The sequence below is a fragment of the Convolutriloba macropyga genome, chromosome 1 (assembly GCF_964194025.1).
Source record: "Convolutriloba macropyga chromosome 1, txConMacr16.3, whole genome shotgun sequence".
In the NCBI taxonomy this organism is placed as follows: Eukaryota; Metazoa; Xenacoelomorpha; order Acoela; family Convolutidae; genus Convolutriloba; species Convolutriloba macropyga.
Window position 1 is genome coordinate 49,483,541 of NC_134468.1, and position 17,906 is coordinate 49,501,446.

The 17,906-nt window shown below is 36.3% G+C and overlaps 1 protein-coding gene across 1 annotated transcript in view; it reads right to left on the reverse strand.

The window, feature by feature from the left end:
• Positions 1-1,250: 1,250 nt before the first annotated feature.
• Positions 1,251-17,906, reverse strand: part of LOC142339970 (vigilin-like) — a 121,257-nt gene continuing 104,601 nt past the window's right edge. Inside the window, exon 16 of the mRNA XM_075390349.1 lies at positions 1,251-3,827. Within this exon, the coding sequence (XP_075246464.1) occupies positions 3,594-3,827 (234 nt within the window). The 3' untranslated portion in view covers positions 1,251-3,593. The remainder of the gene's footprint in view (positions 3,828-17,906) is intronic.

The following is a 17,906-nucleotide window of genomic DNA, read 5'->3' on the forward strand; positions in this document are numbered from 1 at the left end:
TGTGCACGGTCGTTTTCAAAACTGTGTGTCGGAAAGTTTTTGATTATGTTCATACACCCAAATGTTGAGAGGGTCTCGCTACTTGTCGCTGCCCAAATGTTGAGAGGGTCAATTTGGATTAGAATTTTCGCTTGGCCGTGGCTTCAATTTGACTTCATTTTTGCATGATCTAAATAGCTGTCAGAAATTCACCTTGTGGCTAACAGAAAACGATTGTAATGGATGTCGTGCTTTTAGTGGTTGTGGTTTCACTGGCATTCGGGAGCTCGCGTCTCAGAAACCTTCCTAATCGCAAATTTTGGTACCCATAAAAAGTGCTCACTCAAGCTTTGTTAGGTCATATGCCATCATGCAATTTTTGGGTCTTTCCTATTAAAGCCACCCCCCCCCCCTTAGTGGTCAGATATTTTATAGCCCCCCATTATGGGGCTATAGCTTCATGGGGTCTATAATAGGAACGACCCCAATTTTGTACTAAATTGCGTGCGGGACATCAATATTGTTCACACTCGGTTTTTTTCTGGGGATTTACAATTATGTATTGTAGAGCTGTTATCAAATGACCTTGTCAAATTGTGGTAGCAAAGTACATACCAAAATTGAATTATTTACTAGTGGGCCACTTAACATTATTCAACCAGCGGTTTAAAAAAACTTCAAAAGCCATAGCAACTAAAGGAAGAAAAATATCTGGTTTGCCGCTCGAACTAACTGTGAGCGTTGACTAAATAAAATGTTCACTTCAACTGCGGAAAGTCATAAGCACCGAAACAAGTTTTTAATTGCCACATTTCTCGCTCTTCTCCCATTAAAAAGATCACAGGAGCTCTGACATTCCACTAAATAGAGATATGGCTATCCAAATTTTCCGACAGTTCTTGCATAATTTTTATTAATTCAAATTGTTTTCAAATGCCTAAAACTTGACCAATCTTACTAAGATCTTAAAGATTTTCTTGTTTATATTATCAAGATCTTAATTCTTGAATTTCTTGCAAAGATCTTGCATGTCCGTTCAATCTTGGCGTTTTCTTACCAAGATCTTATCAAGATGTGTCAAGTTTTATCAGCTTCTTTTCCAGATGTTTCAAGTTTCATTTCACTGGGTAATATGAGTTACACTTTCTGGCCATTTCCATGTCAATAAAGAATTTTTGACATGATTTGCCGTCGATTCATGATTATATTTTTGAAAACTCAAGCTCATACTCTACATTAAGCTCATGCTTTGAGAGTGTGAAAAGATGGGCTGGATTTTGAATACTTAATTGGAATGTCCACTTGGTACAGCGGATAGGATGGAGTTGACGACCATTAATTACACAGAATAGAGTACACTTTCATCAACCACATTAATCAAAGCAGTAAACATTTGTAGAGATATTATTATTATTCATTAAGACAGCATCATTAACACACACTTTCTTCACTAGTTCTTTCAGTCCGTTAAATCCTGTCTAATATTATTATTACTATTATCATCGCTGTCAGCACATCAATCAACAATATCAATATACCAATTTACTCAACACTTTCTACACGTTTAAAATAGCCCAACGCTCTCTAATTCTTTTAGTCACACAGACACACCATTCAGGGCAAAGAGATATAATGTCGTGACAGTTTAAAACCCGATCATCTTCCTTTGGCAGCTATCACGCCTAGGCAGTATTTATTACAAAATAGTGCTTTCAGGTCAACTACGGTCAGGTCACTCTCTGACCGCGAGTAGTTAGTTATATAACGACCGTTTTGTTCTTTAAAACCCTAATGGTAAGGCGCTAACACACAAACAGACAACACTCTATTAAACAGATCTAAAGTAGAAGCTTAGCACCTTCACGCACACTGACATCCAAATACTACTACTATCTTAGATGGGTCGTTTGTTCGATTTAGTTGAATCAAATGGGCACTTATTCTTCCATTGATTGTGGAGGGTGAAAAAGTTGTAGCTGTGAAAGAGGTAATAACACAGGTTCAGTTGCATTCATGAATGAATGGATGGACGGTGGTTGTTGTGACTATCAAGAACTGCTGCTTTGGACATCACACTCACGCATGAAGAAAATCGCTCATAAATGGGAGGTAGTGGATGGGGTGGGTATTGAGGGAGTTATTGTTGGTCAATTTAAAACAGGAAAGCGAGAGAGTGACAGAGATAAAATATGCACATGGTTCTGAGAGATGGTTATGAACTCCACAATCTAGGACTCACACACTTGGGCACTGGCAAGTCCACGTCTTTGCACAAGCTTGAAACAAACACCCAATTGGTTAATATAACTGGAAATTTACTGCAGGTTGGACAGGGCTCACAACTGTGCCAGGGCTCCAAATAATATTAACGCATAATGAGTAATTGATTAGTTTTGACACGGTCTCCTTGCATAGTGTGTGGCCTTTGCCCGTAAAAGTTAAATTTTCACATCCAGTAAACTGACTGCCCATCTTCAAGAATAGATCAAGTGTTCAAAGCGCGAATAAATTATATTTGGACCAGATCGCATTTACAAGGACAAGTTATAGTTTTGATTTAAACTGACATCTTTTAGATTAGGAAGAAGAAAAAGAAGACAAATCTATGATGATAAGCTGGAGAAGTTAAGGCTGCATCTTTAATAGCACTGTCAAGGTCCATATAGACAATAGATCACACAAAACATCGCATAGCTCTCAATATCAGTTCACAACACGCATGATTATCATCCAGAGAAAAACACAGATCACATCTGATCAAATAAACCGTACCCAAAAGCTACAGAGGAATAAAGTTGACACATTAACACTTAACATTTTATAGTTCAACTTGGAAACAAGCCTTCGTAAATACGACATACTTCCAAATACAACTTGAGAGAAAGATAATGAAGAGAATATATAAATGGACAAAATACTCTGAATAAAGAGGAATATCTTTACATTAAATGAATTTAATCACGTTATATAAGTTCTAAAGCCGCACCAATCTAACATTTTTGTTGACGTTTCAATATCCGTTTTTAATTAAAAATGATAACTTATATTACAGACTAGAAGTCCTTTTTACCACAGCTGAATTAGATCATTTCTCTTTACCACACAGTTATAAACAACACAGTTCTACGATACAGTGTTCTAAACAAAGAGGAGTAGGAGAGAAAACGTGGAGGGGAGAGGTGGGGTGTGGAGGGGGAGGGGGGATCAAAATGAAAGCACGAGACGAGACAGTAGAACGATGATGATGATGATTGATTCACAAAATGAGAAAGAGCACAGGACCAATCATGTACCACCAGTTATGCAGATATCAACATGTTCAACTTCATCATAATTAAGGCACTGCAGAAGTATCGAACATTCAGTCAGTAATCACACAAAGCTCAATTTATATCATCTCATGATACAAAAGCTTTAGCACATAAAGAATTGTCTTTGTTTTCAAATCTCTTTTCAGCTGACTCTTTTCGTGGTACACCAACACTCAACTCCTCTTTCCAGTTCTCTCATCTTCCGCAATTTGGTTTGTGTTCTCGATTTTGTTGACTGTTCCGTTGTAGTTTTTGCTGTTCTTTCAAAGCTGGACTGATGCGATTTTCTATATGGGTTAATGACTACCGGCGCCCACCCTTGATTGGCCAAGAAGCCCGTGATGCTCCCTGAGGGGACTCGTCGAGAGCAGGGAAGTCAGAGGCGTTAGCTGGGTCCCATGGTGCATCCCTAACTACATATCCCTGTGACTCCTGGTAATGTCCGTTGCGGTGCATGTCCACAGATCCGTTCATGTAGCTCCTGGAGGAAGGATGAGTGTACTCAGACTCAATGTCCTCATCTCCAAACTCTAGCATCTGAAAATATCCCAACAATTAGCAATCCTTAACTGCATTTTAATTTTTTTTTTCAAATCGGAGGCATTGATCATGAGGTGACTATGAACGACATGGCAATATCCGACATCTGAGCTTCAGCTTCAAAATGGCGAACTAGGTAGGAAAAGCTACCCAAATATTACCAACTGACCAAATATGACCAACTCAAAATAACCAACTGACGACGGTTGAACTGAACGCAATAAAAATGACATCTACTTACAACGAGGACATAAGTTTTTGTTAAATTTTAATACGCACGCGTTGAAATAATGCTTCAGAATTTGCGTGCCGTAAATTCTTTGTACTCAATTGTAACGCAAAACGGACGGTTTTGAGTAACCTATAACCTTAATATTACGCGATTAAAAAATAATCACCCATTGCGGTTGAAAGTCCCTACCACAGTGTAATAAATGACGTCACAGAGAAGCAAGCAGTTGAAAGGCTTCAAGAAAAGATTTAAAAAACTTCTATTTTGAGGTTTTCTGCCTTGTAAACATGTAAAAACGTAAAAGTATGAACAGACGAAACAAGTAGACGCCATTATCGCCTGAAAGAATCAATAATTCTAGCCAAGAAAATATGATTAGAGTTGCTTCCAGTTGCAAAATTAATGAAAACTCGCCCAATTAGAAGGAGTTGAAAGATGTAAATAGGCAAAACGAGGTACCGGAGCTGGCAATGGTTGTATAAAGAAGTCCCATGTGGCAATATTGAAATAGTATAACCTGCAGAATGCCAAAATTAGCCGCCGTTGACTGCCATTGGGATTGAAACAAGAAAAATAGAAATTGACGGCCTTTTTAAAGAGCCGAAAAGCAGTTTGATCCAACAAATATAATGAATTCGCTTCTAAACTGAACGCTATTAAGCTGAATACTGCTACCAATAAGGACTCTCTTTTATAAATTCACAACATAGCTGGAGGAATGCCAGACAATAGCCTAATATACCTGAAGTCTCGAAATAAAAATGAAAGAAGATCAACAGAATTTAAAAATTCTTATGCAAATTGTGATGAACAAAGAAATCGCTCCAAAAAGTGTAAGCGGAGTGGGGGGTGTCAAGGGATGGGGTAGGAATGGGAGGGTCGGAGGAGAGATCGCTAGGTGTGGGTGTACGAGGGGAAGTGTTGGAAGGGGGTGAGTATCAAACTTCTTAGATTAGGAACCGCCCTTCACACCATAAAATTGTCTCCTCAAAACAGTTTCGGTGAATCGCTGACTAAGAAACAAGTTCAGTGTTAGGCTCTTAGAGAGCTGCTCAGCCACTTAATGCAGCTAAGTAGGATGCCGCAGGACTAATATAATTGCTACAAACTTTGTTTGAGAGCAAAGAAAATGATTTCAATAGTGAATTCAGCCAACAAAGTACATAACCAACAAAAGCCGATTTAAGACGAAAGCGACATCATAAGGTCGAAAATCTAACTAAGGACCTGACGATCAATATTTTCCCGCAACATTAAACTATGACATTCAATAAAGCACATATTCCTATAAGCGCAAAAATAAACATAGCCGGCAGATTCCCGGAAAATAGCAGCCGTTGACGCACACATCGCGATTGGAACAGAAAAAGAAGAGACAAATTGATTGAAAAACCAAAACAAAAAAAATTCAATCAATATTGTTTTGTTTTTCAGTGTCAAAAAGTGTTCTAATTTGGCGTGCAGCTTCAGTTAGATTCTAAAACTATACTTAAGTCAGCTTCTAAACCAAAAGCTAATAAGCTTAATACCGATATCAGCTAGCAAACACTCTAATGGACTCCTAATTTGCAATGAAATAATGACCGGGCCTTATCGGTTTATCCCGTCTCTTTTGATTTTGCTCTTTAGACTTTGACCGTATTCACTATATTGCGTAATTCAATGCATATATGAATTTAAAATCCATTCAGTTGAAACACTGAGTGAATTAAGTCAAAAGTCAAGCGTGAAAATCGTGACTTATGTAAAACAAAAAACGTGGTCGAAAGTAAAAAAGAAATTAAAAATAGGAGAGCGCCTTAACACTAAAACAAAACCGGCAAATTGCCGAAAAATAGCCACCGTTGACGCGCTTGATGCACATCTGGATTGTAACCGAAAAAAGAAATTTAGAAGAGCCAGAAATTGACCAAATTTTTTTCTGATTAATCCAAGGTCAAAAAGTGTTCTAATTTGGCGTGCAGCTTCAGTTAGATTCTAAAACTATACTTAAGTCAGCTTCTAAACCAAAAGCTAATAAGCTTAATACCGATATCAGCTAGCAAACACTCTAATGGACTCCTAATTTGCAATGAATTAATGACCGGGCCTTATCGGTTTATCCCGTCTCTTTTGATTTTGCTCTTTAGACTTTGACCGTATTCACTATATTGCGTAATTCAATGCATATATGAATTTAAAATCCATTCAGTTGAAACACTGAGTGAATTAAGTCAAAAGTCAAGCGTGAAAATCGTGACTTATGTAAAACAAAAAACGTGGTCGAAAGTAAAAAAGAAATTAAAAATAGGAGAGCGCCTTAATACTAAAACAAAACCGGCAAATTGCCGAAAAATAGCCGCCGTTGACGCGCTTGATGCACATCTGGATTGTAACCGAAAAAAGAAATTTAGAAGAGCCAGAAATTGACCAAATTTTTTTCTGATTAATCCAAGGTCAAAAAGTGTTCGAATTTGGCGTGCAAGTTCAGTTAGATTCTAAAACTATACTTAATTCAGCGTCTAAACTCAAAGCTGTTAAGTCTAATACTAATGTCAGTTATCAATCGCTCTAATGAACACTGATAACCTAATTCTCTATGACTTAATGACCGGGCTTTATCGGTTTATCCCGTTTCTTTTGCTTTGCTCTTTTGACATTGAACGTATTCACTACATTGCGTAATTCAATTCGTGAAAGAATTTAAAATCCATTCGATTGAAACAGTGAGTGAGGTAGGTCAGAAAACCAGCGTGAAAACCGTGACTTATGTAAAACGAAAAACGTGATCGAAAGGTAAAGTGAGCCTTTACCTTTCGATCACGTTTTTCGTTTTACATAAGTCACGGTTTTCACGCTGGTTTTCTGACCTACCTCACTGACTGTTTCAATCGAATGGATTTTAAATTCTTTCACGAATTGAATTACGCAATGTAGTGAATACGTTCAACGTCAAAAGAGGTTAAAAAAAGGGTAGAGCGCCTAAATTAATAGCCGTTGAGAGGCTGGCGGTGGCTTTTAATAACTGATAATTTTGAAAATTGTGATAAAGTAGTTAAAACCTATAGATATCAGCTAAAACAATTCAGTACTTTCCACTACGTCTCATTAGAAAGCCGATGGGACCAGTTATTAAAGAGACAAAGAAAGATTACAGCAAAAAGATCCACAATAACAGGCAAAAGAAAAATCAATGGTATTTTATGAAAAGAAACATCATCTAAGTCATATAAACCATTAACGACTTTTAATGAATTCAAAAAAATTACTAAGCTTTTTCGCTCCCCCTACTACTCCAGAGTCACCACTCTACTTAGAATTCTCATTGACATCAAAAAGTGACAAAGTGTGAAATCTTTAAAACGACATCCTTTGGATTGATAAAAGACAAATTATAGCTCAGCCCAGATATCCTTATCTCAGCTAATAATAAACTAATGCACCTTGACTGGGCTTTATGGGTTTTTACCTCTACTTTTCGATTTGATTAACCTTGACCGTATTAACCTTATTGCGCACATTTGTCGACCCATTCTAAACTCGACAAAAAACAGTGAGGTAAAATCAGAGAAGTCAACTCGAACATTTAAAAGTGGACAGTGCTTTAGCAATTTGAGTAGCTAACGGCTGCTATGAACATAACCGACTAAACGTCAGAAGAATTGCTCTTGAACGACTAGTGGGAGCTCTAATCAATTGCAGCCTGCTTCAGTGCTACATGGGCTACTATCAATAACAATAAGCATTAGAGAGAGGTAACTAATACTTATAGGACCGACGTTCAAATAGCGGGCATCTAAAATTGGGCTTTATGGGTTTATCCCGTTTCTATTTCTGACTTCAATTTTTCATACTGACTCTGTTCATTTTGAATTGCTTTGCTGAGCAACTGATGTTCAAAATCACTTTTAGCAGAATGAGAGAAGAGAGAAACTAGCCTAGAGAAGTCAAAAAGATTTCACGCAAAATGTTGAAAAGGCGGCAAAATGAGGTAAAGCGAAACATTTCTTTATGCGAGCGCTATAATAGCCGGCTGAGAAGATGAGGGCGGCTATTAAAAATGACAGCAGTTTCGGCGCATTTTTTATTTGACTCTTAGTATTAAATTGCCGCCAATTGAGTTCAGTTGCTTGAAATTGTGGTTGAGAGAGAATTTTAGATCACGCGAAATGCAAAAAGTCAAGGGCGTAAAAGTCACTCGAAAAGTCAAAACCGTCAAGCGAAAATTTTGCATAAAAAAAAGACACACACGTTTACAATAATTGCTATGAACTGCGTTCAAGAGCAATTAATAACATATCCGTCGATATCAGCCATTGATTCCCATAACCCCGATTGGAAGTACAGAAAAGATTGATAGCTGTACAAAAACATTTTTCAAAAGCGAACTTTTTTATTTCATTTTGTAGTTAGGCAAGCCCCTGTTTCATAATGAGAGGATACAGAGAGCTAGTGTAGATACCAAAAAGCATTAGATATGGTAACTTAAACTTAGAAAAACAAAGTTCAAGTAGCGGACATCTGAAACCCATTGCTATTTTTTGCTATTGTTTATCCCATTGCTATTTTTGATATCGTTTTTCGTCATTGACTCTTGTTAATTTTAGATTTCTCTTCTGCTTAAAAACACTTTGCGCAGAACGAGAGAAGAGTAAACCCAGATAAGTAAAAACATTTCACTCAAAATGGCAAACAAGCTGTGAACTAAGGTAAAGCGAAGCGCAGAACGAGAGAAGAGTAAACCCAGATAAGTAAAAACATTTCACTCAAAATGGCAAACAAGCTGTGAACTAAGGTAAAGCGAAACAAACTTTTACTCAAAAAAATAAGCCCGTTTTTATAGCCGCCTGAAAAGACGACGGCGGCTATTAATAAACCAATTTTTGCAGCTGCTAATAATTGTGCATTAGACTTTTGTGCACATAAAACTAAAGAAGCAGTCCCTGTTAAAAAAGTCAAATCATACAATCAGACATTTAGCGACTATACAACATGGCTACAATAATTCCTACAAGATTCTTCTAAGTGCAACTAATCACAATAATTAATCAAATAATTTCCAGTTTTGTTTAAAAAAAAGACATGATCTGTTAGTCAATTCCAGCGTGAAACGAACTCAAAATGTTGGAAAACAGTGTCTAAGTGCACAAAAACATTCAGCTAAACAAATCATTAAAAGGATCATATTTGGCCGCATTAGAAAGCTGATGAGACTTCTTATTGATTAACATAGCCGGCAAATTGCCGGAATAGCTGCGAAAGAATAGACCTGCGTGCCATATAATAGAGATAGAAACAGATACAGATCTAAATTGAAAAAAAAATCGACGCCGCTCAAAAAACTAGGCCAAAAAACATTCAGCGATAAATTAATAAAGCTTGTTAAAATTCATTCCACAGAAGCCTCTCATTAGGGATCTTTACTGCACATAGGAGTTCATTTGACCTTAAACAAATTCAAATTAAACTTAAGTTTTAAAGTGCAAAAGTCATTTTATTGAGTGAGGTAAGTCACGTATGATCAAAATCTAATCACGCAAACGATCTTAAAACCTTTGCTAGAGAGAGAATGAGAAATGCCGTCACGCGCGCAAATGCCATTAGTGAGAGGAAGAAGTCATTCTGAAAATTTGACTTTTTCAGCTTTGCTGTGTGCACAAAAGTAAAACGAAAAAAGAGCGTCAGACGACGAAACAAAAAAAATCCAAGAGCACCGCAATATAGCTACGCTCAGCTTACAACTTCGTAGTTATAAAGAACAAGATACCAAAAAGCACCAAAAACGGTTTGAATTAAAAAATCCACCAAAAATTGTTTAAAACAAATAGTGTTGAAGTTATAAAACAATTAGCTTCAGCTTGAAACCATTACTAGGTTTAAAACTTGTCTCAATAAAAAGCCGATGAGAGCTGTCATTACAGAAAGTACTAAGTTACAAGACAACGTCAATAGCAACAAAAACTCGCAATCTGATAGTAACAAAAAAACTCGCAGAACTAGCAACAAAAAACTCGCAAGAATCATACCAGGGCAGACTGCTTCACATGGCCCTGATCGCGATTTAAACAGCAACAGAAAATCAAACAAAATTGACGTTCGTACAACAGAGTAAAGCATTTTTATTGTCCGCATTTGATATTTAGGCTCATTTGTGCTTAATTAGAGGGTTTCACATTAGATGGGATTCTTATTAAATAATGATAGGAATTTCGTATCAGATTCCTATCGAATTCGTAATATGATTTTCATCAAATTCGCATCACAAAACATAACCGACTAAACGTCGGAAGAATTGCTCTCGAGCGGCTTGTGGCAGCTCTGATCAATTGCAGCCTGCTTCAGGCTGGGAGGGGGAGCCTATATGGGACAGAAGTTCAATAGTGGTCTTCAAATAACCACATTAGAGGTTAACATATACCACTATTAGGACTTAAACCAAAAAATGTTTCTGCGCTTTTCATTTGACTTTTAGTATTAAGTTACCGCCAATTGAGTTCAGCTGCTTGAAATTGTGATTGAGAGAGCATTTTAGATCACGCGAAAAGTAAAAAGTCAAGGGCGTAAAAGTCACTCGAAAAGTCAAAATTGTCAAGCGAAAATTTTGCAAAAAAAGCCACTCACGTTTACAATAATTGCTTCTCTACGAGAGCAAAACAGGTTTCTCTTCCAAAACAGTGTTAATATATGACATGTGTTAATATATGACAATATTAACTTATGTAAAACAAAAAACTTATCACTGATGTGATTGTGATGAAACAACAGAAATACAGGCATAAATAAAAAAAATCAGTGACCATTTATGGCGACGACAAATGGTGTCAGTCATGAAAAACGTTAGCCATCCATGATTCAAGCAAAGGCCCATAGGCGCCTTTAGAACACATCTGTACCATTCCAATAGCACTGAATAGAAACACTACAAACAGATGTCAGATTGCCACACCTGAAATTCTCTCTCAAAAATCGAAAATGTGTTCAAAAACCAAATTCTCACTCCATTCTGTTTTGAAACAAATCAAAGCGCTTTCAGAATGAGTGAAGGATAAAACTAGCTTAGAGAAGTCATAATGTTGAACAAGTTAAGAACTAAGGTAAAGCCAAACCAACTTTTGTTTGATGAAGTAAGAATTAAAAAGAGGAGTGCAACAATAGCACTAAGTGACAACACAGCGCCAAGAACAAAATGTGGGAAATGACATTGATGAAACTAGGTGATAAGAGAACAAAAAGATATAGCTGCCTTGACCTGCAGTCTGAAAAATTCCGTGATCTGCACTCTATTAGCTGCTCTCAAATAGCCATCAATTACAGTTACACAAACTCAGTTGATAATCTCTCCCTGATTTAACGTAAAGAGTAGTCATTTTGATAGAGAGGAAAGTGATTTTTGAGAGTAAGTCATGTGGGACCAAAAACTTAATCATCCAACTGAACCAAAACCCTCGCTCCACTAAGAGTGAAAAATGAGGTCACGCGCAATTATAGTGAAAACTGCACGAATGGACAAAAAAGCAGATTTGACGTGAACGTGAAATCATAAAGTCCTAACAAAAATGTAGACGACAAAACAAAAAACCATGAGAAGGTCAACAGAGCTATCCTTTTGCGGCTACTAATACGGACAAAATACAAAAATTAACTAATACTTTTTTAAAAACAAATAGTGTTCAAATCAAAAAGAACCATTCGGTACAATTATATCATTGATCAGATTCCTCAGTAGCAAGCCGATGAGCAATCTCTTGGGTATTAACAAAAATACTCCTGAGATTGCCTGAAAAAATCCGCTGTTGACCCCATTGACCGATGTTAGGATTGAAACACAAAGTTTCAAAAAGTTTTCTCATTCGATGTTAGCAGTTGGTGTTAGCAGTTTCATTAGATTTGACACATATAGTGAAGCCAACCTCAAATAGGACAAAAAGCTTAATCAAATACTAGTTAGCAGTAAACTCTTCAGGAGTTCTGGTAATTTAATGCATTAAGTCGAGTCTTTTTTACATAAAGTCTTAATGTGCTTCAATAGTTTATCCCCTTTCCATGGATTTCACTTTTTCACCTTGAACGTAGTCGCGTAAATTTGCTGGAAGAAATCTTTCAAACTTCCATTGAGTTTGGAAAAACTTCCATTCAGTAGAATCAGTTTGGAAAAACTTCCATTCAGTAGAATCAGTGAGCAATAAAAAAAAATCAAATATGACAATATTAACTTATGTAAAACAAAAAACTTATCACTGATGTGATTGTGATGAAACAACAGAAATACAGGCATAAATAAAAAAAAATCAGTGACAATTTATGGCGACGACAAATGGTGTCAGTCATGAAAAACGTTAGCCATCCATGATTCAAGCAAAGGCCCATAGGCGCCTTTAGAACACATCTGTACCATTCTAATAGCACTGAATAGAAACACTACAAACAGATGTCAGATTGCCAAACGTGAAATTCTCTCTCAAAAATCGAAAATGTGTTCAAAAACCAAATTCTCACTCCATTCTGTTTTGAAACAAATCAAAGCGCTTTCAGAATGAGTGAAGGATAAAACTAGCTTAGAGAAGTCATAATGTTGAACAAGTTAAGAACTAAGGTAAAGCCAAACCAACTTTTGTTTGATGAAGTAAGAATTAAAAAGAGGAGTGCAACAATAGCACTAAGTGACAACAAAGCGCCAAGAACAAAATGTGGGAAATGACATTGATGAAACTAGGTGATAAGAGAACAAAAAGATATAGCTGCCTTCACCTGCAGTCTGAAAAATTCCGTGATCTGCACTCGTATTAGCTGCTCTCAAATAGCCATCAATTACAGTTACACAAACTCAGTTGATAATCTCTCCCTGATTTAACGTAAAGAGTAGTCATTTGATAGAGAGGAAAGTGATTTTTGAGAGTAAGTCATGTGGGACCAAAAACTTAATCACCCAACTGAACCAAAACCCTCGCTCCACTAAGAGTGAAAAATGAGGTCACGCGCAATTATAGTGAAAACTGCACGAATGGACAAAAAAGCAGATTTGACGTGAACGTGAAATCATAAAGTCTTAACAAAAATGTAGACGACAAAACAAAAAACCATGAGAAGGTCAACAGAGCTATCCTTTTGCGGCTACTAATACGGACAAAATACAAAAATTAACTAATACTTTTTTAAAAACAAATAGTGTTCAAATCAAAAAGAACCATTCGGTAAAATTATATCATTGATCAGATTCCTCAGTAGCAAGCCGATGAGCAATCTCTTGGGTATTAACAAAAATACTCCTGAGATTGCCTGAAAAATCCGCTGTTGACCCCATTGACCGATGTTAGGATTGAAACACAAAGTGTCAAAAAGTTTTCTCATTCGATGTTAGCAGTTGGTGTTAGCAGTTTCATTAGATTTGACACATATAGTGAAGCCAACCTCAAATAGGACAAAAAGCTTAATCAAATACTAGTTAGCAGTAAACTCTTCAGGCGTTCTGGTAATTTAATGCATTAAGTCAAGTCTTTTTTACATAAAGTCTTAATGGGCTTCAATAGTTTATCCCCTTTCCATGGATTTCACTTTTTCACCTTGAACGTAGTCGCGTAAATTTGCTGGAAGAAATCTTTCAAACTTCCATTGAGTTTGGAAAAACTTCCATTCAGTAGAATCAGTTTGGAAAAACTTCCATTCAGTAGAATCAGTGAGCAATAAAAAAAATCAAATATGACAATATTAACTTATGTAAAACAAAAAACTTATCACTGATGTGATTGTGATGAAACATCAGAAATACAGGCATAAATAAAAAAACTTCAGTGACAATTTATGGCGACGACAAATGGTGTCAGTCATGAAAAACGTTAGCCATCCATGATTCAAGCAAAGGCCCATAGGCGCCTTTAGAACACATCTGTACCACTCTAATAGCACTGAATAGAAACACTACAAACAGATGTTAGATTGCCACACGTGAAATTCTCTCTCAAAAATCGAAAATGTGTTCAAAAACCAAATTCTCACTCCATTCTGTTTTGAAACAAATCAAAGCGCTTTCAGAATGAGTGAAGGATAAAACTAGCTTAGAGAAGTCATAATGTTGAACAAGTTAAGAACTAAGGTAAAGCCAAACCAACTTTTGTTTGATGAAGTAAGAATTAAAAAGAGGAGTGCAACAATAGCCTCCTAGGAAGATGACGCGACTAGTAATGATCAATACTAAGTGACAACACAGCGCCAAGAACAACAAAATGTGGGAAATGACATTGATGAAACTAGGTGATAAGAGAACAAAAAGATATAGCTGCCTTGACCTGCAGTCTGAAAAATTCCGTAATCTGCACTCTTCTATTAGCTGCTCTCAAATAGCCTTCAATTACAGTTACAAAAACTCAGTTGATAATCTCTCCCTGATTTAATGTAAAGAGTAGTCATTTTGATAGAGAGGAAAGTGATTTTTGAGAGTAAGTCATGTGGGACCAAAAACTTAATCACGCAACTGAACTAAAAACCTCGCTCCACTAAGAGTGAAAAATGAGGTCAGGCGCAATTGTAGTGAAAACTGCACGACTGGACAAAAAAGCAGATTCGACGTGAACGTGAAATCATAAAGTCTTAACAAACATGTAGACGACAAAACAAAAAACCATGAGAAGGTCAACAGAGCTATCCTTTTGCGGCTACTAATACGGACAAAATACAAAAATTAACTAATACTTTTTTAAAAACAAATAGTGTTCAAATCGAAAAGAACCATTCGGTACAATTATATCATTGATCAGATTCCTCAGTAGCAAGCCGATGAGCAATCTCTTGGGTATTAACAAAAATACTCCTGAGATTGCCTGAAAAAATCCGCTGTTGACCCCATTGACCGATGTTAGGATTGAAACACAAAGTGTCAAAAAGTTTTCTCATTCGATGTTAGCAGTTGGTGTTAGCAGTTTCATTAGATTTGACACATATAGTGAAGCCAACCTCAAATCGGACAAAAAGCTTAATCAAATACTAGTTAGCAGTAAACTCTTCAGGAGTTCTGGTAATTTAATGCATTAAGTCAAGTCTTTTTTACATAAAGTCTTAATGGGCTTCAATAGTTTATCCCCTTTCAATGGATTTTACTTTTTCACCTTGAACGTAGTCGCGTAAATTTGCTGGAAGAAATCTTTCAAACTTCCATTGAGTTTGGAAAAACTTCCATTCAGTAGAATCAGTTTGGAAAAACTTCCATTCAGTAATTCAGTAAAAAATCAAATATGACAATATTAACTTATGTAAAACAAAAAACTTATCACTGATGTGATTGTGATGAAACATCAGAAATACAGGCACAAATAAAAAAAAATTCAGTGACAATTTATGGCGACGACAAATGGTGTCAGTCATGAAAAACGTTAGCCATCCATGATTCAAGCAAAGGCCCATAGGCGCCTTTAGAACACATCTGTACCATTCTAATAGCACTGAATAGAAACACTACAAACAGATGTCATATTGCCACACGTGAAATTCTCTCTCAAAAACATCTGCTTTTGCTGCGCAGCGTGACTTAAAACCACCACTCAAATTGAATTTCTCGTTGACTGCAGAAAATCGAAAGTGTGAACAGATCATTAACATAGCCGGTAGATTGCCGTAATAGCTGCGAGAGCATAGACCTGCGTGCCGTATAACAGAGATAGAAAGAGACAGATCTAAATTGAAAAAAAAATCGACGCCGCTCAAAAAACTAGGCCAAAAAACATTCAGCGATAAATTAATAAAGCTTATTAAAATTCATTCCACAGAAGCCTCTCATTAGGGATCTTTACTGCACATAGGAGTTCATTTGACCTTAAACAAATTCAAATTAAACTTAAGTTTTAAAGTGCAAAAGTCATTCTATTCAGTGAGGTAAGTCACGTATGATCAAAATCTAATCACATAAACGATTTTAAAACCTTTGCTAGAGAGAGAATGAGAAATGCCGTCACGCGTGTAAATGCCGTTAGTGAGAGGAAGAAGTAATTCAGAAAATTTGACTTTTTCAGCTTTGCTGTGTGAACAAATGTAAAACGAAAAAAGCGTCAGACGACGAAACAAAAAAAACCAGAGTACCACTATATAGCTACGCTCAGCTTACAGCTTCGCAGCTATAATGAGCAAGATACCAAAAAGCACCAAAAACGGTTTGAATTAAAAAAATCCACCAAAAATTGTTTAAAACAAATAGTGTTGAAGTCATAAAACAATTAGCTTCAGCTTGAAACCATTATTAGGTTTAAAAATTGTCTCAATAAAAAGCCGCCGAGAGCTGTCATTACAAAAAGTACTAAGTTACAAGACAACGTGAATAGCAACAAAAAACTCGCAAATCTGATAGCAACAAAAAAACTCGCAGAACTAGCAACAAAAAACTCGCAAGAATCCACTGATTTTCTGAAAACAAATAGCGTCAGAGTCAATAAAACTCGTAGCTAAGATCTAAGAGCATATTAGGCTTACAGCTTACATTATAGAGGCTGACGACGGCTGTTAAAAAGTCCATCAAATAAGGGCACAACTCAAAAATTCACTACTGCCAAAAATATTCCAAAGCCATGAGATAGCTGGCAGATTGCCAGAAACTAGCCACGCTAGCATCATAGATCTGTCGTCTCAAAGTGATTTAAACATACCCGGCAGATTGCCGGAAAATAGCTGCCGTTGATTCCCATAACTCTATTGGGATTGAAAGAAGAGAATATCAACAAAAATTGATTTTTGTATATAAACATTTTTAAGTGCGATTTATTTTGATGTCATTTCGTAATTGAACATACTCCTGTCTCTCAGTGAGAGGCTACAGGGTCTAGTATCAATACCAATAAGCATTATAGATAGTAACTAAAACTTATGAGAACAAAGTTCAAGTACCGGGCATCTAAAAATGGGCTTTATGGGTTTATCCCGTTTCTATTTCTGACTTTGATTTTTTTATACTGACTCTCTTCATTTTGAATTGCTTTGCCAAGCAGCTGCTGTTTAAAAGGACTTTGAGTAGAATGACAGCAGAGTGAAACCAGCCTAAAGAAGTCATAAAGATTTCACGCAAAATGTCGAAAAAGCGGCAAAATAGGTAAAGCGAAAAAAAGTTCGACGAAGTAAAAAAAGTTAAAAACAACTAGACGAAGTAAAAAAAGTTGGAAAAAAAATGTTAAAAACAACTAGACCTAGAACGGACAATGAGTGAATTGGGAAAACCATTTCTAAAAAAAATCAGATGAAAAAAAAACAGAAAATCAATGTCAAAATGCAGCTAGGGAGAACAAAAAACCACTAGTGAGATATGTAATTTTGATTCTAACAAAAAACTAGGTCTGGCTTTTTCGCTCCATTTCCTGTTTCGGCGTGACCAAAATCACTACTCCAAATTGACTTCAAAAATCATGAAGAAGTGTGAACAGATCTTAAAAAAAACATAGCCGGAAGAATTCCGGAAACAACCCGGAGTAAAAAAAACAGGCATTCTTCACTGACCTGAAGCAACTCCTACTTGTTTACACTAAACATTTTAAAACAAAAAAGGAAAACTTATATGAGAAACAAATATGACAAAAAAGCATCCGAGAAAAAATTACATCAAGTTGCGACTCCAAAAAAAGGTTAGACTTGGTAATACAAAAAAAACTGCCATTTCGCAACAGCACAATACCAACTGAAGATAATCTAAGGGTCTCATAGAGAAAAAAGCCAGCAACGAGAAAAGTTGATGGCAAAGGAACAACAGAAAAATGAAAACAATATTCTACAAAAATTAGGACAAAATTTTCTAAAACGGTAAAACCCAACCTTCAAAACAATAGTTAGAGAACTTATACATAAACTTTCTGCTGGATCAGTCATCCTACCAATATAAGCAGAAAAAAGTAACAGAT